This window comes from Hemitrygon akajei, chromosome 14 (genome assembly GCF_048418815.1).
Source record: "Hemitrygon akajei chromosome 14, sHemAka1.3, whole genome shotgun sequence".
NCBI lineage: Eukaryota > Metazoa > Chordata > Chondrichthyes > Myliobatiformes > Dasyatidae > Hemitrygon > Hemitrygon akajei.
The window spans coordinates 2,539,345-2,565,955 of NC_133137.1; the positions used below are offsets into that span (position 1 = coordinate 2,539,345).

General features: G+C 41.1%; 1 protein-coding gene across 8 annotated transcripts in view; it reads left to right on the top strand.

Annotated features, from left to right (window-relative positions):
* aifm3 (AIF family member 3) overlaps positions 1-26,611 on the top strand; it is a 254,504-nt gene that overhangs the window by 69,034 nt on the left and 158,859 nt on the right. For all 8 annotated transcript variants that reach the window (XM_073065336.1, XM_073065339.1, XM_073065340.1 and 5 more), the window contains 4 exons: positions 12,088-12,298; positions 14,038-14,147; positions 15,373-15,482; positions 18,334-18,378. In XM_073065336.1, coding sequence (XP_072921437.1) covers positions 12,088-12,298; positions 14,038-14,147; positions 15,373-15,482; positions 18,334-18,378 — 476 coding nt within the window. The remainder of the gene's footprint in view (positions 1-12,087; positions 12,299-14,037; positions 14,148-15,372; positions 15,483-18,333; positions 18,379-26,611) is intronic.

Here is a 26,611-nt window from a genome sequence, read left to right on the forward strand (position 1 = left end):
AATGTGTTTCCTCAGATTAGAGGACCAAAACTGCACACAATATTCTAGGTGTGGTCTCACCAAGGTCTTGTACAACTGCAGTAGAACCTCCCTGCTCCTGCACTCAAATCCTTTTGCTATGAATGCCAACATACCATTTGCCTTTTTCACTGCCTGCTGTACCTGCATGCCCACCTTCAATGACTGGTGTACAATGACACCCAAGTCTCGTTGCACCTCTTCTTTTCCTAATTGGCCACAGTTCAGATAATAATCTGTTTTCCTGTTCTTGCAACCAAAGTGGATAACCTCACATTTATCCACATTAAATTGCATCTGCCATGAATTTGCCCACTCACCTAACCTAACCAAGTCACCCTGCATCCTCTTAGCATCCTCCTCATAGCTAACACTGCCGCTCAGCTCCATGTCATCCGCAAACTTGGAGATGCTGCATTTAATTCCCTCGTCTAAATCATTAATATATATTGTAAACAGCTGGGGTCCCAGCACTGAACCTTGCGGTACCCCACTAGTCACTGCCTGCCATTCTGAAAAGGTCCCATTTACTCCCACTCTTTGCTTCCTGTCTGCCAACCAATTCTCTATCCACATCAATACCATACCCCCAATACTGTGTGCTTTAAGTTTGCACACTAATCTCCTGTGTGGGACCTTGTCAAAAGCCTTTTGAAAATCTAAATATACCACATCCACTGGCTCTCCCCTATCCACTCTACTAGTTACATCTTCAAAAAATTCTATAAGATTCGTCAGCCATGATTTTCCTTTCACAAATCCATGCTGACTTTGTCCGATGATTTCACCTCTTTCCAAATGTGCTGTTATCACATCTTTGATAACCGACTCCAGCATTTTCCCCACCACCGATGTCAGACTAACAGGTCTATAATTCCCTGGTTTCTCTCTCCCTCCTTTTTTAAAAAGTGGGGTTACAATAGCCAACCTCCAATCCTCAGGAACGAATCCAGAATCTAAGGAGTTTTGAAAAATTATCACTAATGCATCCACTATTTCTTGGGCTACTTCCTTAAGCACTCTGGGATGCAGACCATCTGGCCCTGGGGATTTATCTGCCTTTAATCCCTTCAATTTACCTAACACCACTTCCATACTAACATGTATTTCCCTCAGTTCCTCCATCTCACTAGACCCTCGGTCCCTTACTATTTCCAGAAGATTATTTATGTCCTCCTTAGTGAAGACAGAACCAAAGTAATTATTCAATTGGTCTGCCATGTCTGTCATGATCAATTCACCTGTTTCTGACTGTAAAGGACCTACATTTGTCTTGACCAATCTTTTTCTTTTCACATATCTATAAAAGCTTTTACAGTCAGTTTTTATGTTCCCTGCCAGCTTTCTCTCATAATCTTTTTTCCCTTTCCTAATTAAGCCCTTTGTCCTCCTCTGCTGGTCTCTGAATTTCTCCCAGTCCTCAAGTGTGCTGCTTTTTTTTTGCTAATTTATATGTTTCTTCTTTGGACTTGATACTATCCCTAATTTCCCTTGTCAGCCACGGGTGCACTACCTTCCCTGGTTTATTCTTTTGCCAAACTGGGATGAACAATTGTTGTAGTTCATCCATGCGATCTTTAAATGTTTGCCATTGCATATCCACTGTCAACCCTTTAAGTATCATTTGCCAGTCTATCTTAGCTAATTCACGTCTCATACCTTCAAAGTTACCCTTCTTCAGTAACCTTTGTTTCTGAATTAACTATGTCACTCTCCATCTTAATGAAGAATTCCACCATATTATGGTCACTTTTACCCAAGGGGCCTCGCACGACAAGATTGCTGACTAACCCTTCCTCATTGCTCAATACCCAATCTAGAATGGCCTGCTCTCTAGTTGGTTCCTCGACATGTTGGTTCAGAAAACCATCCCACATACATTCCAAGAAATCCTCTTCCTCCGCACCCTTACTAATTTGGTTCACCCAATCTATATGTAGATTGAAGTCACCCATTATAACTACTGTTCCTTCAATGCACGCATTTCTAATTTCCTGTTTAATGCCATCCCCAACCTCACTACTACTGTTAGGTGGCCTGTACACAACTCCCACCAGCATTTTCTGCCCCTTAGTGTTATGCAGCTCTACCCATATCGATTCCACATCCTCCAGGCTAATGTCCTTCCTTTCTATTGCGTTAATCTCCTCTCTAACCAGCAATGCTACCCCACCTCCTTTTCTTTCCTGTCTATCCCTCCTGAATATTGAATATCCCTGGATGTTGAGCTCCCATCCTTGGTCACCCTGGAGCCATGTCTCTGTGATCTCAACTATATCATATTCATTAATAACTATCTGCACATTCAATTCATCCACCTTGTTACGAATGCTCCTCGCATTGACACACAAAGCCTTCAGGCTTGTTTTTACAACACTCTTAGCCCTTATACAATTATGTTGAAAAGTGGCTCTTTTTGCTTTTTGCCCTGGATTTGCCTGCCTGCCACGTTTACTTTTCACCTTACTACTTTTTGCTTCTACCCTCATTGTACACCCCTCTCTCTGCACTTGTTCCGATCCCCCTGCCACATTAGTTTAAAGCCTCCTGAACAGCAGTAGCAAATGCTCCCCCTAGGACATTGGTTCCAGTCCAGCCCAGGTGCAGACCGTCCTGTTTATACCGGGCCCACCTCCCCCAGAACTGGTTCCAATGCCCCAGAAATTTGAATCCCTCCCCCTTGCACCATTTTTCAAGCCAGATATTCATCTGAAATATTCTCCTATTTCTATTCTGACTAGCATGTGGCACTGGTATTAATCCAGAGATTATTACCTTTGTGGTCCTACTTCTTAGTTTATCTCCTAACTCCCTAAATTCACCTTGTAGGACCTCATCCCATTTTTTACCTATATCGTTGGTACCTATGTGCACCACGACCACTGGCTGTTCACCCTCCCATTCCAGAATGTCCTGCAGCCGCTCAGAGACATCCTTGACCCTTGCACCAGGGAGGCAACATACCATCCTGGAGTCTCGTTTGCGGCTGCAGAAACGCCTATCTATTCCCCTTACAATCGAATCCCCTATCACTATAGCTCTCCCAACTCCTTTTCCTTCCCTCCTGTGCCGCAGAGCCACCCATGGTGCAATGAACTCGGCTGCTGCTGCCTTCCCCTGATGAGACATCTCCCCCAACAGTATCCAAAACAGTATATCTGTTTAGGAGGGAGATGACCCCAGGGGACTCTTGCACTACCTGCCTACTGCTACGCTGTCTAGTGGCCACCCCTTCCCTTTCTGCCTGTGTAGCCTTTACCTGCGGTGTGGCCAACTCACTGAACGTGCTGGTCACGACTCCTGTTATCCTTTTGTTCTTCACATAATTGAAGAATGCCTTGGGGTTTTCCTTTACCCTACTTGCCAAGGCCTTCTCATGCCCCTTTCTTGCTCTCCTCAGCCCCTTCTTAAGCTCCTTTCTTGCTACTCTATACTCCTCAATAGCCCCATCTGATCCTTGCTTCCTAAACCTCATGCATGCTGCCTTCTTCCACCTGACTAGATTTTCCACCTCACTTGTCACCCATGGTTCCTTCACCCTACCATTCTTTATCTTCCTCGCCGGGACAAATTTATCCCTAACGTCCTGCAAGAGATCCGTAAACATCGACCACATTTCCATAGTACATTTCCCTTGAAAAACATCATCCCAATTCACACCCGCAAGTTCTAGCCTTATAGCCTCATAATTTGCCCTTCCCCAATTAAAAAATTTCCTGTCCTCTCTGATTCTATCCTTTTCCATGATAATGCTAAAGGCCAGGGAGCAGTGGTCACTGTCCCCCAGATGCTCACCCACTGAGAGATCTGTGACCTGACCTGGTTCGTTACCTAATACTAGATCTAGTATGGAATTCCCCCTAGTCGGCCTGTCAACATACTGTGACAGGAATCCGACCTGGACTCACTTAACAAACTCTGCCCCATCTAAACCATTGGAACTAATCAGGTGCCAATCAGTATTAGGGAAGTTAAAGTCACCCATGATAACAACCCTGTTACTTTTGAATTTTTCCAAAATCTGCCTCCCAATCTGCTCCTCGGTATCTCTGCTGCTACCAGGGGGCCTATATAAAACACCCAATAGAGAACAGTCGGCCCTCCTTATCCACGGATTCCGTATGCGCGGATTCAACCAACTGTGGATCGGGAAAACTCGGAAGTTCTCTCTCCAGCACTCGTTGTTTGAGCACGTACATTTTTTCTTGTCATTATTCCCTAAACAATACAGTATAACAACTATTTACATAGCATTTACATTGTATTGGGTGGTATAAGTAATCTAAAGATGATTTAAAAGTACAGGCAGTCCCCGGGTTATGAACGAGTACCGTTCCTGAGTCCGTCTTTAAGTCAGATTTGAAATCAGAACAGGTACATCCGGTATTATTTACTGTTAGTTAGTTAGTTAAAGGTTTTTCTTAGTATATAGTATATATTTTACCTTTCTATGCATATAAAACACTTAAGAAACATATGTATTTCAATAATTAAAGCACTGTGTTGCTTAGTAATAATTGTAGCTTTCATTGGGGCAGGGGCTTTCACATGCTCCATTAAAATTGTTCCGATCGTTGACCGACTGTAGCCTAACGCTTTTCCAATGACGGATGGCGTTTCACCTCTTTCCAATCGCTTTATTACTTCTACCTTATTTTCAATCGTGATCGTGATTATTTTCGTGAACAGAAACACCGCGGATTCAGAGCAGCACCGCCAGGTCCTAATGTCCAGGGTTCCGCTGGGTCCTAAAAACCACCGCACTGAGGCAGGTTAAATAAGGGACTTGAGCATCCGCGTTTTTTGGTATCCATGGCGGGTCTCGGAACCAATCCCTCGCAGATAAGGAGGGCCGACTGTAACTGTTCCTTTCCTGTTCTATCCATACTGACTCAAAAGAGGATCCTGCTACATTACTCCCCCTTTCTGTAGCTGTAATAGCATCCCTTACCAGTAATGTCACCCCTCCTCCCCTTTCCCTTGCTCTCTATCCCTTTTAAAACACTGAAATCCAGGAATATTGAGAATCCATTCCTGCCCTAGTGCCAGCCAAGTCTCTGTAATGGCCACTACATCATAATTCCATGTTTGTAATCAAGCTTTCAGCTCATCACCTTTGTTCCTGATGCTTCTTGCATTGAAGTACACACACTTTAGCCCTCTACCTTACTACCTTTACACCCTTTATTCTGCTTCTCTTTCTTCAAAGCCTCTTTATATGTTAGATCTGGCTTTACTCCACGCACTACACTTGCAGTTCTTGCATGATCTTTATCCTCCTTCACCTCACTATCTGCTCTAACACTGTGGTTCCCCTCCCCCTGCAAATTTAGTTTAGACCCCCGGAGCAGCACTAGCCAACCTTCCCGCAAGGATATTAGTCTCCCTCCAGTTCAGGTTCAACCCATCCTGTTGGAACAGGTCCCACCTTCCCTGGAACAAGGCCCAATTGTCCAGAAACATGAAGCCCTCCATCCTGCACCAACTGCTTAGCCATGTATTTAGCTGCATTATCTTCCTATTTCTAGCCTCACTAGCACATGGCAAGGGTAGCAATCCTGAGATTGCAACCCTAGAGGTCCCGTCCTTCAACTTTACACCTAACTCCTAATTCTGGATTTACGGATGTACCCCAGGTGCCCTGTGTCCATGATCACTCCCTACTATTTACTGTGTACTGTATATCTAACCATTGTTTCCACTACCAAAATGTTTCACCTTGCACTTGTCGGTATTAAATTCCATATTATACTGTAAGCCTAGACAACTTTCTTTGCTATTGTGACATCTATAAATATATTGATCATACTGCTGCAGTGGGAGGTTGTACAAAGTTGTTTGGGATTTGCAGAACATAAAACAATATTGGAGCATTAATTTTACACTAAATAAAGTCCATCACCTCTGAGATAATTCTCTGGAATAAAAACTGTCCTTTCCAGCAGACTTCCTTCAAGGTTGAAAATGATATTAAGTAGTTAACAGATGGTTGTAAGGATTCATCAGAATTTAAATAAGTTGATCAATTATGTCACACTGAAGTAAGTTCTTGGTGAGTATGACCGGTGAAATAGATGGCTTTGCACTGGCTCACTAAGCTTGTTCATATTACATATTACATTTACATTTCTATATGCCACACTTGATGAGGAATGGGGTAAACTAATGCCATTTCTTTGGAAGTGAGGTGAAAACTTTGTGATCCAGAATGCACCTGATCTCCTTTTCCACATCCCAGAATTCATAAGCAAGTCATTAAACGCTCAGTTATTAAGCAGATCTCTTTCAAGCTAAGCCTCATGGGAGTAGAGTCAGGTTTTTGGTGTGGTTGATAGTAGGGATTTTTGTTTTAAGTGACTTAAAAGATAGTCCTTTAAATTGATAACATAAATGTAAGATGCTCTGAAAAAGTGTAGAGTAATCAAGGAGGGATTTGAGGCTTGCATGTCCCAAAATTTTGTTTGGCTTTCAAAAATAACCAGGACCTGTTAAACCCAAAGGGATGTATCAATTAATACTTCCATTGATTTTTTTTAAAGTCTTTCAACCGTATACTTTTTGGATGTCATGAAACTATGGTTACCATCAGTGGTATTTTTTTTAAAGAAATAATTCAGGTTCAGAAAGAAGCTATCAATAGGATTAAAAAAGTACAGAGAAAATTTACAAGGATATTGCCAGATTTGAGGACCTGAGTTATAGGGAAGTGTTGAATAGGTCAGACTTTACCCCTGGAGAGTAGGAAAATGGGGGAAGAATTTATAAAGATGTACAAAATTATGAGGGATATCTATAAGGTAAATGCAGACAGGCTTTTTCCACTGAGATCAGGAGAGACTAGAACTAGAGTTTGAGGGTTAAGGGTGAATGGTAAAATATTTAAGGGGAACATGAGTGGGAACATCTCCACTCAGAAGTTGGTGAGTTTGCGAAACAAAACGTCACCGAAACTGATGGATATGCGTTCGATTTCAACATTTAAGAGAAGTTTGGATAAATACACAGATGAGAGGGCTATGGTCCAGATTCAGGTCAATGGAACTAAGCAGAATAATAGTTTGGCATGGACTAGATGGGCTGAAGGGCCTGTACTATGCTGTAGTGCACTATGACTCTCCAAGACTCAGATTAAACTGCAATAATAGTGCTAAGACACTGGAATTGAGTGTCAGAAGTTGTCAGCTTGTACATTTTTGATGATGGTAAAAGTAATAAATCCTAAGTGAAAGGGATAAAGAAATGGATATGGTTCACATGATATACAATGCTACATACCAATTAGGTAAGGCTGAAAAAAAACTACTGGAATAAACTGCCGGGAGTAGAAAGCGAAGAGTTTAAAAATTAAGATGCAAAGTTAATTCATTATGAATCAAGCTTTGAACAATCGTAGGATTGAAGAAGTTGTTGGAGGCACTGGAGAAGCTTCAATATAAATTCACTAGGATACAGACTGCATTATGGAAATATTAATGCTCACATGTGATTACATTAAAATAGAAATTAATGAGGTTACAACAGAGATGTTTAAAATTATGAAAGTTATGATACCTAGCTTTAGAACTGGAGCAGGCAGGAACCTGCTGTGCCTCAAAGAGCAGCAAATCTGCTGACTATCAGGATTGCAGCTGGTGTAATCTCCTGCTCAGGATTTCACCTACTGTGCAAAATTTTAATTAGAAAATATAATGAGAGAGCAAAGTCACAGGGTTTGAAGGACCTTCAATCATTTTGCAGCGTTAGTCTGCAATTCTGTTACATCATTTAACTTGGATTTAAAGCTATGTCATATTGTGGCATCTTCCCCTTTCCTTTCTAGTCTTGAAAAAGAGTCTCGGTCCTAAACATTGACTCTTTATTCATTTCTATAGATGCTGCTTGACCTGTTGAGTTCCTCCAGTATTTTATGTGTATTACTCTGGATTTCCAGCATCTGCAGAATCTCTTGTGTTTAAAATGTACAATGTTTGGGTGGGTAATAATACTTAGACTTTTCAACTTCAACTCATGGACTCTTGCACAAACTGTTTCTGATTTCAGCCTCATAAGTGATAACTGATAACAGTCTAATCACAATCCAGAGACAGGCAATGCAAGAGAAAGAAACACACTGACCATTTTAGAAAATTCTGGATTTGACTTGGTTATTTACAAAAACTGGCACAGCTCTGAGGACATCAGAGCAAACCCAGGATATTGCAGACGGAACGACCTGCTTACCATAACTCCCTCACCTTGCCTCACCCTACAGAGCTGTAATTAAACATACACCTGGTTTATGGTTATGATCTATTTGGTGCAATATTTTGAGAGGAAATAGCTTCTCCTTATCAATCCAACTAAATAATTTAATCAGATTAATGCTTCATTTAGATTACACTGAAACGTTTCAGGGTCAACCAAATGCACATTCCCATTAATACCCATGGTCTTCTCTGGAATGTCAGAATTCATCTGAAGGGAGTTGTACTATGAACACATGAACCTGATGCTACGGTTTCATTAAGTTTCAATTTTACTACATTTACTATGCTATTCTTTGATTACCCACTCCTCAGACTTCTGTAAAAACGCTATGAAAGTTCTCCAGAATCACGGTTGGAGTTAAAAATGGTTATACTTTGAACATCAGTTGCAAAGGCAAGGTTTATTTACCTTGGAGTATAGAAAACGGGGTGATTTGGTCAAAATGCAAAGATGAAGGAGTTTCTTGAGCTGAGGGAAAGAAACTATTATCTCTGGTTGCTAACATGAACAAGGGTCAAAGTCTTAATGTTTAAGTCATTGAAAGTGCAGAATAATAAGGGCTATGTGGTAGGGAAATTCCAGGCAGTTTCTAGAGTAGTTTACATGGTCGGCACAACATTGTTGGCCGAAGGGCCTGTAATGTGCTGTAGATGTCTGTGAATAATATTTTTGATATAAAGGATAGTGATAATCTAGAACTCTACCCCAAGCAGTCCCTACAACTACGGCATTACTTGATTTGTTGACTAATAATCATTTTCCTCTAGTGTCCGTTAGAGTGGCATTGCCCAGAGTTAGTTCCACTCTTCATTCTCCTCAAACTGAAAATCATCCTCATCATTGTTGTTTGTAACATTTGCTGCATCATCTTTAAAGCAGTAGCCTTGTCCTCACTTTACTTCAAGTAATTGCTTAAAATATTCATAAATGCAAGAGATTTTGCATATGATGGAAATTCAGAGTAACACACAAAAAGTGCTGGAGGGACTCAGCAGGTCAGGCAGCATCTATGGAAAGGAATAAAGCATCAATGTTTCAGGCCAAGACCCTTCATTAGGACTGAAAAGGAAAGGGGAAGAAGCCAGAATAAGAAGGTGGAGGGAGAGGGAAGGAGGACAAGCAAGAAGGTGATTGATTAAGTCTGGTAAAAGGGAATGTAGGTGGGTGGGATAGGGGAAATGAAGTGAGAAGGTGGGAGGTGATAGAAAAGGTAAAGAGCTGAAGAAGAAGCAATCTGATAGGAAAGGAGAGTGGACCATGGAGAAAGGGAGGGATATTCAAGCTTATTTTAATGCACCATGGCTTTAATCCTATCCTTATAACTTTTTCAACACTCTAATCCATCTCAAGATCTCTCAAGCCTCTGCATTCCCCCCACCACATCCTTTCTAGTCCCGATGAAGTGTCTTGGCTCAAAATGTCAACTGTTCCCAACCATTAATATTGCCTGACTTGCTGAGTTCCTCTAGCATTTTGTGTGTGTTGCTCAAGATTTCCATCATCTGCAGAATTTCTTGTGTTTGTGGAATGAGAAATTCAGTCTTTTGGGTCTGCTCTACCATTCAATCAGATTAAAACTGATCTGTACTTGATTTGTATTTTAATCCCATTCACTCACCTTGGTTTTGATATTGTTAGCTAACAGAACTCTTACTGAGCTATCTCACTTTTGAAAGCTTTAATTAGTTTAGCATCCTTAGCCTTTAGGGGAATAAAATACATTTATTTAACCATTCCTAGTGAATAGTTACTTTCTGATTTCATTTCTGAGTGTTCTAACTTCAAGGTAATTTCAGAATCAGGTTTATCATCACTGGCATGTGACGTGAAATTTGTTAACTTAGCAGCAGCAGTTCAATGCAATACGTAATCTAGCAGAGAGAGAAAAAATAATAAATAAAATAAAACAATAAATAAACAAGTAAGTAAATTATGTATTTTGAATAGATTATTAAAAAATGTGCAAAAACAGAAATACATTATATTTAAAAAAGTGAGGTAGTGTCCAAAGCTTCAAAATCCATTCAGGAATCAGATGGCAGAAGGGAAGAAGCTGTTCCTGAATCGCTGAGTGTGTGCCTTCAGGCTTCTGTACCTCCTTCCTGATTGCAACAGTGAGAAAAGCGCATGCCCTGGGTGCTGGAGGTCTTTAACAATAGACGCTGCCTTTCTGAGACACCGCTCCCTAAAGATGTTCTGGGTACTTTGTAGGCTAGTGCCCAAGATGGAGCTGACTAGAATTACAACCTACTGCAGCTTCTTTCGGTCCTGTGCAGTAGTCCCTCCATACCAGACAGTCATGCAGCCTGTCAGAATGCTCTCCGCAGTACATCTATAGAAGTTTTTGAGTGTATTTGTTGACATGCCAAATTGCTTCAAACTCCTAATAAGGTACAGCCACTGTCTTGCCTTCTTTATGACTACATCAATGTGTTGGGACCAGGTTAGATCCTCAGAGATCTTGACACCCAACTTGAAGCTGCTCACTCTCTCCACTCCTGATCCCTCTATGAAGATTGGTATGTGTTCCTTCGTCTTACCCTTCCTGAAGTCCACAATCAGCTCTTTCGTCTCACCGACGTTGAGTGCCAGGTTGTTCTTGCGGCACCATTCCACTAGTTGGCATATCTCACTCCTGTACGCCTCTCGTCACCACCTGAGATTCTACCACCAATGGTTGTATCATCTGAAAATTTGTAGATGGTACTTGAGCTTTGCCTAGCCACACAATCATGTGAATACAGAGAGTAGAGCAGTGGGCTAAGCACACACCCCTGAGGTGCGCCAGTGTTGATCATCAGCGATTTGTGCTCATCAGTAGAAATAGTTCCTCCATATATATTGAATCTTCATTGCATTTGAAATGCTTCAATTAGATCCCTCCCAGTCTTTTATAGTCAAGCTTTGCAAACTAAGTCACAAAAACCTGACTCCTAAGCCATGAAATCTTTCTGGTGAGATAGCACAGACAGCCTTCTGAGCAAATAGATTGTGCCTGAGACTTACCTTAGTGCCTGAAGCTGAATGCAGCACTATAAATTAAACCCGAGCAAGACCTTGTACAACTTCCTTTCTTTTGTACACATTTCCTTTGCAGAGTTGCTGGTTTACAGGAGAATATGATGTCACTAAGCATAACAAGCTCAGAGGGCAACAGTATAGCACAGCCACTAGAGGTGATGCGGAAGTGGAAAGACAAATAAATGGGATTAATATGGATTAATTTAAATAGGTCTTTGATGGTTGACTTGGGTCCAGTGGGCTGAAAAGCCTGGTTCTGTATTTCTCAATGATTGTAAACAGAATTCAAGAACACAGTTTTTGGCTAAATATTTTAAAAGCGATGTGAACTTGTATCAGATGTTCCCTAAAAATGGTTTTGGAACCAAGGCAATTTAGCAAAATTAGAAGGAGTCTCCAACTGGATGAAGCTGATTGGAATGTGTCAGGAAACCTGTGGAAAGGAAAATGCAAAATAGTTGAACAATACCTTTCCTGAGCGAAAGTAGCCTGCCATATTGCTTGAGAAGCTATTGCTTTCTAACCAAGTGTTATTTTTCTCTTTTATGAGCAGTAATAGTTTTAGGCAAGTACCTGATAGCATCTTGATGTATTCATAATTGGCATGAAAAATAATATGAGGTGGGCCAAATCAAAGTAATCCCTCTCAAGAGTAAAGTGCCATACATTCTATTTCATGAACTTATTTGTTGAAATATTACTAAAATGTTTTCTGGAACCAATGTGCATTACCTGTTTTAATATTTAATAGTGGATTTTCATCTAGTCTAAACATTTTCATGGCTATTATCTATCTTCCAGTTGAAGTCAGAGTTGAAGTGATAGTCCCTGACAAGGAGAAGGAGAAAGAAAGTTTTTCACCCAATGGCAAAGTCAGCCCCATGGCCACGTGCAAGGCCAATGGGAGCATGAAGCACATGGAGGAGCGACCTGTCACTGTTGATCTCTATCAAAATCCAAAGGACATGGTGGAGGTGGCTGTGTGCCATGTGAATGAGCTTCAGAATGGACAGTAAGTTTCAATTCATGAGCAGCCACTGAAATAAGAATGATTGAATGAAACTGTGATCGTACCAGGAGACTGAAAAAGTGAATGAAGCAGATGAGTGAGATTGTAATTATAGTTCTTGCTTTTAAACAGTTCTCATTAACACACAGCTATAGGGAAGGGACCATTGGTTATTGCCTACAATAGAACAGTCCCTTGTCAAATTGACATTTCATGGATCAGAGAGTAGTACTGAGACCTCCAATGTTGCTGATATGATAAAGAATGTTACTGGATTGCTCATTTTAGAGGACCTTGGAGTGGTGACCTTAGAAGAATTTTAGGAATTGGTATATTGACTAAGCTAAATTATTACTGGAATGAGCTGTTTGTTGAAAATCCACATAATCCTGCCCACTGCCTGTAAGGAGTTTGTACATTCTCCATGTGACCATGTGGACTTCCTCCAGGAGCTGTGGTTTCCTCCCACGGTCTAAAGATGTACCATCTGGTAGGTTAATTGGTTATTGTAAATGGTCCCATGATTAGGCTAGGATTAAATCAGGGACTGCTGGCTGGTGCATCTCGAAGGGCTGGTAGGGCCAATTCCACGTTGTATCTCAATAAGATAAATAAATAATAAATAAAAACAAAGTAAATGTACGTAAATGAATGGTTTGCCTTTGTAAAATGTGCACAGTAAGGGAAATGGGTGAAAAGCTGATAACGACAGTCTTCCCTACTTACTCAAATCCAGGTTATAACAGCATTATGAAGGACCCCATGCACCCCTCATACAATCTCTTCTCCCTCCTGCCGTCTGGGAAAAGGCTCCGAAGCATTTGGGCTCCCACAGCCAGACTATGTAACAGTTTCTTCCCCCAGCTATCAGACTCCTCAATACCCGAAGCCTGGACTGACACCTTGCCCTACTGTCCTGTTTATTATTTATTGTAATGCCTGCACTGTTTTTGTGCACTTTATGCAGTCCCGTGTAGGTCTGTAGTCTAGTGTAGCTTTCTCTGTGTTGCTTTTTTTAATTATGTAGTTTGGTCTAGTTTTTTGTACTGTGTCATGTAACGAACGCCATGGTCCTGAAAAACGTTGTCTCATTTTTACTATGCACTGTACCAGCAGTTATGGTCGAAATGACAATAAAAGTTTACTTGACTTGAAAATTGTGTTGTGTAGGATGAGGTTTGAATTATTGAAGTAGCAATCTGCAAGATGGCATACATGCTAACAGTGACATCAGCAGGAATATTACAGTACTGCAAATCTTTCACACTTCTTCAAAGCTGACTAACCCACCATAATAGTTTTGATCTCAGCAAACAAGTTTACCCAGTAGAACAGAATTAAATACCCTAGATGGTCTTGAATCTTAAATTGAGTTAGTTGGTCTCTTATACACAGAAGTGGAAAGACTACAGGTGGGGTTAGATAGGGCACAAGAGTGGAGTGATGGAGATGTGCACAATTAAGAGGGCATAAGATGCCAGAACCGTAAAATTAAGAGATCTCAATGATTATAGGACAGGAGGAACTTACAGAACTGATGAGGAGTGAGGCTCTGGAGGAATTTAAACAAGTTACTTGCATACTACTGAGGCCTGTGTAACACTGCTTTGCTCAATCAATAACCAGCTGACATTATGGATTAATGTGAAAGTAGAGTTGGTTCCCTGGCATGGGCAAGAGAGATGCAGGAAAAACTGTTTGAAGAATGGATTGTGCCTAAATTGTGTGCTTTGGACCCACAGGATGCGAGAGGTGGATGTGGCCTGTGGCAAAGCCCTGCTGATTAAAGAGAGGGGAGAATATTGTGCAATAGGACATAAGTGTTCCCATTATGGAGCGCCTCTGGTAAAAGGTGAGTGGTTCTTCATAAGGACAATATTTGGTATTATGATGAATATTGAGAACTCATCCATCAAATTGTTGACTAGTGGAGTTTCCAAAGAATACTAGTCAAAAATTAAGCTGCTGAAGGAATGTTAGTAGAATTTTTCAGCCAGAGAATCAGATGGTTAATGCAAGATAAATTAGGCTTCACATCAGTGCTCTCCACTATTGGTCCCTGTTGCTGGAATGGCATTTCCATTCTGGCCTACAGTCTTTTAATTGTCAACGTAAGTCCAATGAGGTTAACCTCTTCACTAAGGAAGACATACTGAGTCATGCACAAGATGTATCAGTGCAAGACAACAGTGAATTACTTCTGTGTGGCCCTTAATATTTTGCCAATTCAATGTAATGGAGATTAACAGCAGCACATCCTCACCCATCAAAATCAAAACATCTGCCTTTATTTGATATAAGCAGTATATCCTACTTATAGCACTCACTGTAGCATCTCAGCATCTAAGAATTTATGCTTCTTAAATATATAATTTCCATCACTGAGATGATTAGTGCCAACAGGTACACTTGTTGTTCAATCATTTAATCGAGTCCGACTCTTCATGACCTCATGGACCATAGTGTTTTCATGGCAAGATATGGAAGTGGATTGTGCATGCAGATACTGCTGCTGCCCAAGTTGGGACCTGGCTGGGTTTGAACTCAGGACCATTTGCCTTGAAGTCCAGTGCTGATGCCACTACACCACCAGCCGACACAGCAGGTACATAGGAATCTCAAAATTTGTCCAAAATATAAATTGCTGTTCCTTCATTACTGCTGAATTGGAGTAATGGAATCCCTTTCCTAGTAACACTGAAGGGGTACCTTCATCACAAGGATTGCTCCAGTTCTCACTGTCACCTTTACAAAGCAATAAATGCTGGCCTTGCCCCATCTATGGAATGAATTATTTAAAATAAAACTAAGGCACATTCAAGCTACACAACACTTGATAGACTGATATGTTTATTTCTCAGAAGGTACTGGGTGCACAATCAATCTGACATTAGAATAACCTGCAGCTGCACAGTGACATATGGGTATAATTACTCCTATAACCCACCACAATACCCCTTCGATATAAAGTGTTTCATACAGTGTTCTATCATAAATTATAAACAGAATAAAACTACTTTTTTATGACTCAGCAGGAAAATGAACATATTATAATTGAAATTAATTTCAATTCTCAGGTGTTTTAACTAATGGGAGAGTTCGTTGCCCATGGCATGGGGCTTGTTTTAATGTTGCAACTGGTGATATTGAAGATTTTCCTGGATTAGATAGTTTACCAAAGTTTCAGGTAACGCTTGGCTATCTTCTTGTGCTGCAACAAATGCTCACTTAATCCCGTACAAAACTGCCTACAATGTCACCGGTTTGGTCTCCGCTCTGATTTGGGTGTTTTAATCTTTGAGACACTTGGATACAATTACTTCCAGGAAAGTTGTACCAGTGTGGGTATCTTCTATAGAAAGAGAGCTTGCACTGAAGTCCTAATATTGGGACGCAATTGCTAAGGCCCTGGCAGAGAATCTTGTACCTTTGTTAGTCACAGGTGAGATACTAGAAGACTGGCAGATGGCAAATGTTGTGCCTTTATTTAAGAAGGGCTGCAAGCATATGCCCAGAAACTGAAGGCCTTACGCCAGTAACTGTAAAACGAATGACTTTGAGAGACAGGACTCATTTGTATTTGGAGCTGATTAAGGACAAGCAGCATAGTTTTTGTGTGCAGAAAATCATGCCTTACAAATTTGAGAGTTTTTAGAAGAGGTGAACAAAAAGATTGACGAGTACAGGGCAGTAGACATTCTTCACTTGACAAGGTCCTGCATGATAGGCAGGTTCACTGTGTTAGAACACATAGGATCCCGGATGAGCTAGCCAATTGGGTACAACATTGTCTTGGTGGTAGGAGTCAGAGGGTGATAGTAGAGGGTTGTGACCAGTGGTGTGTCACAAGAAATGAGGCTGGGTCCTGTGTTGTTTGTCATATATGTTAATGATATCAATGTGAATATAGGTGGTATGATAAGTAAGTTTGCATTTGCCACCAAAATTAGAGGTATATTGGACAGTGATGAAGATTGCCTATGTTTACAACAGGATCGTGACTAAATGGGAAAGCTTGCAAGGGAATGGCTAATGGAACTGAATCCAGACAAATTTGAAGTGAAGTATCTTGGGAACTTAAACAGACCATTGCATACTCAGAGAATAGCAGGACTCTGGGGAGAGACCCAAGGAGACAAATATATAGTTTCCTGGAAGAGGCAATAAAGGTCGATGGGCAGATGGAAAAGGCAATGGCATGCTTGCCTTCATGGTCTATGGCAATGTGTACAGGTGTTGGGACACAAGAGAATGCAGATTTGGAATCGTCATGTTACAGTTGGTTAGACCACACTTGGAGTATTGTTTGCAGGTCTAGTTTCCTTGTCAGAGGAAGGATGTGATTATGTTAGAGAAGATGCAGAAAAGGTTCACAAGGATGTTACTTGGACTTTCAGGAGAAAAAGGAGAAAGTTTTTCATCTAGAGCAGGAGTTCCCAAGCAGCACACACAAACTGCTGGAGGAACTCAGCAGCCCAAGCAGCATCTATGGAACAGAGTACAGTCAATGTTTTGGGCCGAGACCCTTCAACAGGACTGGACAAAAAGAGATGAGGAGTCAGAGTTAGAAGGTGAGGTGAGGGGAGGGAGAAACACAAAATTATAGCTGAAACTGGGGGGGGGGGGGGTTAAGTAAAGATTTGGGAAGTTGATTGGTGAAAGAGATACAGGGCTTGAGAAGGGGCAATCTAATAGGAGAGGACTGACGGCCATGGAAGAAAGAAAAGTAGGAGGAGCACCAGAGGGAGGCGATGGGCAAGCAAGGAGACAAGGTGAGAGAGGGAGGGGGGATGGGGAATGGTGAAGTGAGGATGGAACCATTACCAGAAGTTCGAGAAATTGCTGTTCATACCACCAGGTTGGAAGCTACCCAGACAGGATATAAGATGTTGCTACCCAGATGGAATACCTTTTTGTATGCCATGGACCCCTACCATTAACCGAGGGATCTATGGACCCCAGGTTGGGAACCCCTGATGTAGAGGATGGCGGGTTATATGGAATGAGCTGCCAGAAAAGGTGGTAGAGGCACATGCAATTACAACATTTAAAAATATTTAGACAGGTGCATAGATAGATTAAGGTATAGAGGGATATGTCTCAATGTGGGCAAGTGGAATTAGTTTAGATATATTCATCTTAGTCAGCCTGGACAAGTCAGTCTGAAAGGCTTGTTTCTGTGTTGCACAACTCAATGAATCTCTGGAATCTCTTGATGCTGTTTCAAAGAAATGCAGAGGAGCTCTCTTTTGGAGCCCAGGCCAGTATTTACTGTATATGTCAGGAATTGACATAAGTAGTGTGGTAAAAAAAAACACTCCCCTGCTTGATTCAATATCTCCCACCTCCATTCTTCTGCTGTTCCAAGATTAGATCAGACCCCCAAATGTACTGTGGTAGTTTAGTTGAAATGTTGTGTATAGGACTGCATACACTTTGCACTGTGTGAGCGCCTCATGCAGGACACACCACTGCTGACTTTAGCTTGTGCACTACACATTTCCCACTGTCCTGACATTTCTGCAGCTGTGAACATTGCAAGAGGCAAAGTAGTCATCAGAGAGAATTAGAAACATTTGATAAACATCCAATTGCTAAAGCATTAAAATTATGCAATCACATAAATTAATTAGAAATACTGATTTTAATTAAAATACTGTGAAACAATAAAAACACTTGCTTTTGTTGACCTTAGGTGGTGTAAATTGGTGACCATTTAAATGAATGGAGCTGTGCCTTCCACAGATGACATAAAGCTGAGGGTGCAGATTCAAATCATATCTGGCCCTTGCATTAGGGTTAGGGTTAACTCAGCATACTATAGAACCACCACTTAGTGCTCAGCCTCCGTCCATCTTACTTCATTTCATGCTAATAGCATATACTTTCTTCTTCAGTTATTTAACGTCCTTCCCTGTGAGCACACTGTATATGGCCATGCTACCTCAGTTCTTATGGGAACACTGCCTGGGCCTTTCGGTGTTCATCTATATATGTCATTTACGGATATACTCTAACAATGATGTTTCTTTTCACAGGTCAGAATTGAGAAGGAGAAAGTAATGGTGCGAGCAAGTAAACAGGTAACACAATCTCCATATGAAATCTGCAGTTTAGTCTTTGTTTTTGGAGTGAATCCAATCCCAGACCAATTGAATGAAATTTTCACCTTTTATTTAGATTAAGCAGATCAAAATCCATTGAATGTCCATGAATCAGGAGTGGAAAGAAAGGGGCAGAGCCAGAATAAGAAGGGGCAGGAGGGGGGAGAAGGAGTACAAATTAGCAGGTATAGGTGAGACCAGGTGAAAGGGAAAATGGGTGGGTGGGGGAGGGAACTTTGCTTTCCAGTCCCAATGAAGGGTCTTGGCCTGAATGTCAATTGTCTATTCCCCTCTACAGATGCTGCCTGACTTGCTGAGTTCATCCAGCATTTTCTGTATGGTGTAGTAATTGCTCCCTTTTGCATTGCATTGGAGTGGCTCCTCTGAAGTAATTCAGAAATTTGCAGCTTTTGCAGACTTCAACTCCACTAAAATCTCCATAGGGTCATAGAATCATAGAAAACTACAGAACAGAAACAGGCCCTTTGGCCCATCTAGTACATGCTGTACCATTAAAAACTGCTTAGTCCTGTTGACTGTACCTGGACCATAGCCCTCCATGCCCCTTCCATCCATGTACCTGACTAAACTTCTCCTAAACATTGAAATCGCATTCATCACTTGCACTGGCAGCTATTTCCATACTCACATCAATGTCTGAGTGAAGACGTTTCCTTAAAACATTTCATCTTTCACCCTTAACGCATAACCTCTCGCTGCAGTCTCATCCAACCTCAGTGGAAAAAGCCTGCTTGCATTTACCCTATCTATACCCCTCATACTTTTGTATACCTCTATCAAATCTCCCTTCAATCTTCTACAGTCTCAGGAATAAAGATCTAACCTATTCAGTCTTTCCTAATAACTCAGGCCCTCCAGTCTTGGCCACATCCTTGTAAATTTTCTCTGGACTCTTTCAATCTTATTACATCTTTCCTGTAGGTAGGAGACAAAAACTGCACACAGTACTCCAAATTAGGCCTAACCAACGTCTTAGACAACTTCAACATAACATCTAAACTCCTGTACTTAATAATTTAATCTATGAAGGCCAATGTGCCAAAAGCTTTCTGCTACCAGTTTCAATGAATTATGGCCCTGTATTCCCAGATCCTTTTGTTCTATTGCATTCTCAATACCCCACCGTTCACTGTATAATACCTACCCTGGTTGGCCACCCATAGTGCAACACTTGTAACACCTCACACTTCTCTGTATTAAATTCTCTCTGCCATTTTCAGCCCCTTTTTCCAGCTGGTCCAAATCCTGCTGCAAGCTTTGATAGTCTTCCTCACTCTCTACTACACCCCCAATCTTGGTGTCATCTGCAAATTTGCTGATCCAGTTAACCACATTATCATTCAGATCTTTGAGATACAGTAGTTGGTGTTGGTGTGTGGCCAAGTGGTTAAGGTGTTCATCTAGTGATCTGAAGGTCATTAGTTCGAGCCTTGGCTGAAGCTGTGTGCGTGTCTTTGAGCAAGGCACTTAACCACACATTGCTCTGTGACGACACCGGTGCCAAGCTGTATGTGTCCTAATGCCCTTCCCTTGGACAACATCGGTGGCGTGGAGAGGGGAGACTTTGCAGCTTGGGCAACTGCCGGTCTTCCATAAAAAATACCTTGCCCAGGCTTGTGCCCTGGAAACTTTCCAAGGCGCAAATCCATGGTCTATTGAGACTAACGGAGGCCTACCTGTACAGTAGTTGACAAACAATAAAGAACTCAGCACCAATCCTTGTGGCACTCCACTAGTCACAGGCCTCCAGTCAGAGAGGCAACTATTTACTATCACTCTCTGGCTTCTCCCACAAAGCGAATGTCTAATCCAATTCAAAATTCAAAGTAAAATTTATTGTCAGCGTACATACATGTCACCAGGGGTCAATGGACAACAAACTGTAAGTGCAGATATAAATAAATAGCAATAAATAATAAGCATAAAATAACAAGATAAAATAGTCCTTAAATGAGTATACTTATGCCCTTTTGTTCAAGAGCCTGATGTTTGAGGGGTAGTAACTGTTCTTGACCTGGTGATTCAAGTCCTGAGGCACCTGTACCTTCTACCTGATGGCCTGGGTGGTAAGGATCTTTGATAATGGATGCTGCTTTTCCATGGCAATATTTCATGTAGTTGAGAGGGTTTTACCCATGATGGTTTCAGTGGTTGAGAGGGTTTTACCCATGATGCACTGAGCCGAATCCACTTTGTAGGATTTTCCGCTCAAAGGCATTGTGTTCCCATACCAGGCTCTAATGCAGCCAGTCAGCACACTTTCCACCACACATCTGTAGAAGTTTGTCAAGGTTTTCAATGTCATGCCGAACCTCCACAGACTCCTGAGGAAGTACAAGCGCTGTCATGCTTTCTTCACAATTATGTTTATATGATGGATCCAGGACAGGTCTTCTGAGATAGTGACACCCAGGAATTTAAAGTTGCTGACCCTCTCCACCTCTGATCCTCCAATGCAGACTGACTCATGGACCTCTGGTTTCCCTCTCCTAAAGTCCACGATCAGTTTCTTGGTCATATTGATATTGAGTGACAGGTGGTTGTTATTACACACTCAGCCAAGTTTTCAATATCCCTCCTGTATGCTGATTCATCACCTCCTTTGATACAGCCCACATTAGTAGGCAGCCGTTGATCCCAGGGGATCATGGCATTGCACCTCTGGTGGACTGTGTCCTCTCCAGGGAGCAAGTCTGGGCGGGAAGATTTGAAGAACTGGCTGTTGCCCATGCACCGGGTTCCCCCTCTCCACGTCACTGATGTAGTCCAAGGGAAGGGCAAGCGTCGATACAGCTTAGCACCAGTGTTGTTGCAGAGGTTGCCAGATTGAAGTTGTAAGCAACATCAAACTGCCTTAGGGACCCTGGCTCCAGATTTCTTCCTCAGGGTTTACTCCCAAAGCCTTTCCCATGGGTGGGTATGGCCACAAGGCAGCGGAGGTTTAAAAATCAGAGTTTTCCTTCTCCTAGGCAGGCTACTGACCAAGACTGACGAGCCCCATCTGCGCGAAACCAGATCTGCAACTGGTTTTGAGGCACCAGTGGTCCTCCTTTGCCCCTTCTCTTGTCAGTAGAAACAGTTCCGCCAGGCCTAGTAACTAAGCCATATGTGAAGGCCAAGAGTTGGACTTAGTTGTCAGAGGCTTTTAGAGTTGCATGCTGTTTGGAGCACTTTATAGGTAGTGGGAGCTTATCCCCACTATGACAACCTTAGGAACCTACAGCCCACAACAGCGGTGTCATCAGCAAATTTGTATATGGTGTTGGAGCTGAACTTAGCCACACAGTCATAGCTGTAAAGCAAGTAGAGCAGGGGCTAAGTACATATCCCTGCGGTGCTCCTGTGCTGATGGAGAGTTTGAAGGAGATGTTTTTGCAAATCCAAACTGACTGATTTACTATCTCATCATGAATTCCAAGTAACTGCCTTGCTGAAGTCCATGTAGTCAACATTCGCTGCCTTCCCTTTATCAACTTTCCTAGTAACTTCCTTGAAAAACTCTATAAGGTTGGTTAGACACGACCTACCACACACAAAACCATGCTGACTTCCCAAATCAATCCCTGTTTATCCAAGTACTCAATCTCTGGTCTCTTAGAATACCTTCCAATAACTTTCCCATTACTGATGTCAGGATCACGGACCTATAATTTCCTGGTTTATTCTTACTGCCTTTCTTAAACAGTAGAACAACATTAGCTATCCTCTAATCTGCTGGTAACTCATTGTCACTAAGGATGATTTAAATATCTCTGCTTGGGCCCCTGCAATTTCTGCACTGGCCTCTCACAAGGTTTGAGGGAACACCTTGTCAGGCTCTGGGGATTTGTCCACTTTAATTTGCCTCAGGGCAGCAAACACCTCTTCCTCTGTAATCCATATAGGGTCTGTGGTCTTGCTGCTGCTTTGACTCACTTCTATTATCTGTGTGTCCATCTGCCAAGTAAATACAAATGCAAAAAGTCCATTTAAAAGTCCCATCACTTTTGGCTCCATGCATAGACTGCCATTCTTTTTGCTCTTAAAATATCTGTAGAAGCCCTTAAGATTCTCTTTCATCTTATCTGTTAGAGCAACATCAGGCCTTCATTTAGCCCTCCTGATTTCTTTCTTAGATGTTCTCTTGCATTTCTTAAAGTCCTCAAGTACCTCATTTGTACCCCACAGCCACAAAGCCAGTCATCACTGCATCCGATCCAGGAGCCCATTAGTTGCAGACCACAGTCTCAGTTCAGCAGAGAGATAAGTAAACCTCGCTGAGCAGCGAGCTGAACGCCGCCTATCACCTCCAGCCCTGACACCTGAACCTTTTCAATCTGGCCTGGTTCTTAAATTGGCCAAGCAGCATGTTGTTCCTCACTCTTAGACCCTGGCCCTGTTGCTTTGATATGTTCTCGGGCCCGGGACTTGCTGTCTCAATTTGTCCCATACTCAACCTTTCTAATTCGGCCCAGCTCTTAAATCGGTCAAACCTCAACTTGTACCTTGCTCTTGGTACTGTGCCCCCCGCCCCTTCGATTTTGCCTCATCTCAGCTCTGCCTCTTCGAATCACCTCAAAGTCCGTTCCAGCAGCCAGATGTTGGCTAGTTTCCCGCTCTCAGGCGCGAGCCCCACCTCCTCAGTTTGGCTTGTACATGCACGCTGCAACCGTCCTACACCTTCAGTTCACACTGCAAAATTGACAGGTTGTACAGGCAGTTCAAAAGTTCGACTCTGATAAAATAAATTGATGAAGTTCGAGGAGTGGAATGTAGTCGTACATGGATTTTAGTGAGGTATTTGACAAAGTTCTTCATGATAGGCTCAGGAGGCATGGGATCCAGAGAAACTTTTTTTTTTAATTAGTTTTTTTATACATTTTCTACATCGCTACAGATAAAAAAAAACCCAGATCGAAATGAAGAACATTAATACAGTGCAAAAATAAACATACAATAATAATATAATACAAAAGAAGATAATTGAGAAAGCACCCAAATTGAAGATATGTAAAATTAGTATCCTCCCCAAGCCCCGCAACAAAAAAGAACTCCAGACCAACCACAACACAATCTAGAGAGTATACATCAGGACATTCAAACCCCCAAAACTGTAAATACACTTAGCAACAGAAGATATTAATGCCTACTACCAACAAAAAAGGAGCTGAAAGCAAGGGACCGAAAAAAAAACCTTAGTTAAGAGGAAGGTTATGAAAATACTCAATAAAAGGTCCCCAGACCTTATGGAACTTTGTATCCGAATTAAGAACTGAATAATGAATTTTTTCAAGGTCTAAGCAGGACATAATATCGTTAAGCCATTGAGCATGCGTGGGCGGGGCAACATCCCTCCCTCTGAGGAGGATTAAACGTCTAGCCAGGAGAGAAGCAAAAGATAATATTCGACACTTAGTCGAACTCAGACGTAAATCTGTCTCACCCAAAAAACCGAACAAAGCAATTAAAGGGTTAGGTTCTAGGTGGTTATTCAGAATACAAGATAACGTTATGAAGACGTCTTTCCAAAATTTCTCCAAGCTAGGACAAAACCAGTACATATGAATGAGAGAGGCCTTGCCCCTTTTGCATTTATCACAGAGAGGACTGATGTTAGGGTAAAATCGGGATAGTTTAGATTTAGACATATGGACTCTATGAACAATCTTAAACTGTAAAAGGCAATGGCAAGCGCAAAGAGAGGTTGAATTAACTGATTTGAGAATCGAATCCCAAGTCTCATCAGATAAGGAGATATTTAAATCATGCTCCCAAGCCATTCTAATTTTATCCACAGGGGCACGCCGTAAGGATGCTAATTTATCACGAATAAATGATATTAAACCTTTACCTAGTGGATTAATAGAAAGAAATAAATCCATAACATTTTTCTCAGGCATTTCAGGGAAGTTAGGAATTAAAGGATTAATAAAGTGTCTAATTTGGAGATATCTAAAAAAATGAGCATTGGGCAGATTGAACTTAGCAGAGAGCTGTTGAAAAGATGCGAAGCGATTATCAATAAAAAGATCTTCAAAATGTCTAATGCCCTTCCTATACCAATCATGGAATGCTGAATCATACGTAGTAGGTAAAAAAAGGTGATTATGTAAGATAGGGCTAGAAAAGGAAAAACCATGGAAACCATAAAACTTCCTAAACTGAGCCCATATACGCAAAGTGTGTCTAACAAGAGGATTAACAATTAATCTGGACAAACTACTAGGGAGTACAGAGCCAAGAAGTGCAGAGATAGATAAATCTTTAGTGGAACTCAACTCCATTGCCACCCAATTAGGGCACTTGGGTTGGCCATGGAAAAAAGACCAAAAGGTAGCACAACGTATATTGGCTGCCCAATAATATAAACGAAAGTTAGGTAAAGCCATGCCACCCTCTTTTTTAGATTTTTGGAGATAAACTTTATTAATTCTAGAGCGCTTATTCTTCCACAGATATGACAAAATAATAGAGTCTAAGGAATCAAAAAAAGATTTAGGAATAAAAATTGGGATTGATTGAAATAAATATAAAAGTTTAGGGAGAACATACATTTTAACAAAATTGATACGACCTACCAAAGACATAGATAGAGGTGACCATTGTAACAGACTCTGTTTTATAGTATATGAAAGATCGGCAAAATTTTCACGAAAGAGATCTTTAAACTTCCTTGTGACTGTAATCCCAAGATAAGTAAATTGATTATGAACTACTTTAAAAGGGAGATCACGAAATGTTAATTCTTGTGCTTCTTTATTAATTGGGAAAAGTTCGCTCTTATGTAAATTAAGTTTATAGCCAGAGAACTGGCTAAACTGATCAAGAAGTGAAAACATTGGAGGTAAGGATGTAGACGGATTTGAAAGAAAAAGTAATAAGTCATCAGCATAAAGAGAAACTCTATGCTCAACACCCCCTCTCCAAATCCCGGTCAATTCAGGACAATTTCGAAATGCTATCGCCGAAGGTTCTATAGCCAAATCAAAGAGAAAGGGACTTAAAGGGCATCCCTGGCGGGTGCCACGTTTGAGGTTAAATAACTGGGATTTCTGAAAATTAGTCAAAACAGAGGCAGTAGGACACAAATACAGCAATTTAATCCAAGAGATAAAACTTTGACCGAAGTCAAATTTTTCTAAAACTGCAAAAAGGTAGTTCCACTCTATACAATCAAATGCTTTCTCCGCATCGAGGGAAATAACACATTCAGGAATCCCAGTTGGAGGTGAATATAAAATGTTAAATAAATGCCGAATGTTAAAAAAAGGAAGACGGTTTTTAATAAAACCAGTTTGATCATCAGAAATAATAGAGGGGATAACAGTTTCTAATCTATAAGCCAAAACTTTGGCCAAGATTTTAACATCAACATTGAGCAAAGAAATCGGCCTATACGAGGAACACTCTGTTGGGTCTTTACCCTTTTTTAATAAAAGAATAATAGATGCCTCATTAAAAGAGGGTGGCAATTTACCGTAATTAAACGAGTCAGATAATACTGAGAATAACTGAGGGGAAAGAAGTGAAGAGAATGATTTATAAAATTCTACGGGGAACCCATCAGGTCCAGGAGATTTCCCTGAAGACAATGCAGAAATTGCAAAAGATATTTCTTCTGATGAAATAGGCACATTAAGTTTAGCTTTAAAATCAGATGAAAGCGAAGGAATATTCAGATTATTTAAAAAGTGATCAACAGAGATATTGTCATTCAAAGATTCAGAGGAATAAAGTCGAGAATAGAAAATTTTAAATGCGTCATTGATTTCTAAGTGATCCGATGTAAAGTCTCCATTCTCCTTCCGGATCTTTGTAATATGTTGTTTGGCTTTGGAACGTCTCAGCTGATTGGCTAGAAATTTACCAGATTTGTCACCATGAATATAGAAGCGACTCTTACTTTCAAGAAGTTGGCGTTCGACAGGTTGAGTAGACAGAAGATTAAATTTAGTTTGAAGTTCTACACGCTTCTTGTATAATTCAGGATTCTTAGTTTGAGCATACAGTTGATCCAATTCTTTAATCTGATTAATGAGGTCTAATCGATCTGCACAGGACTTTCTATTAAGATTTGCTGTATAGGAGATTATTTGACCCCTCAAATATGCTTTCATGGCATCCCAGACAATCTGGGATGACATTTCAGATGATGTATTGGTGTTAAAATAAAAGGTTATCTGATCCTTAATAAATTTTAGAAAATCATCAT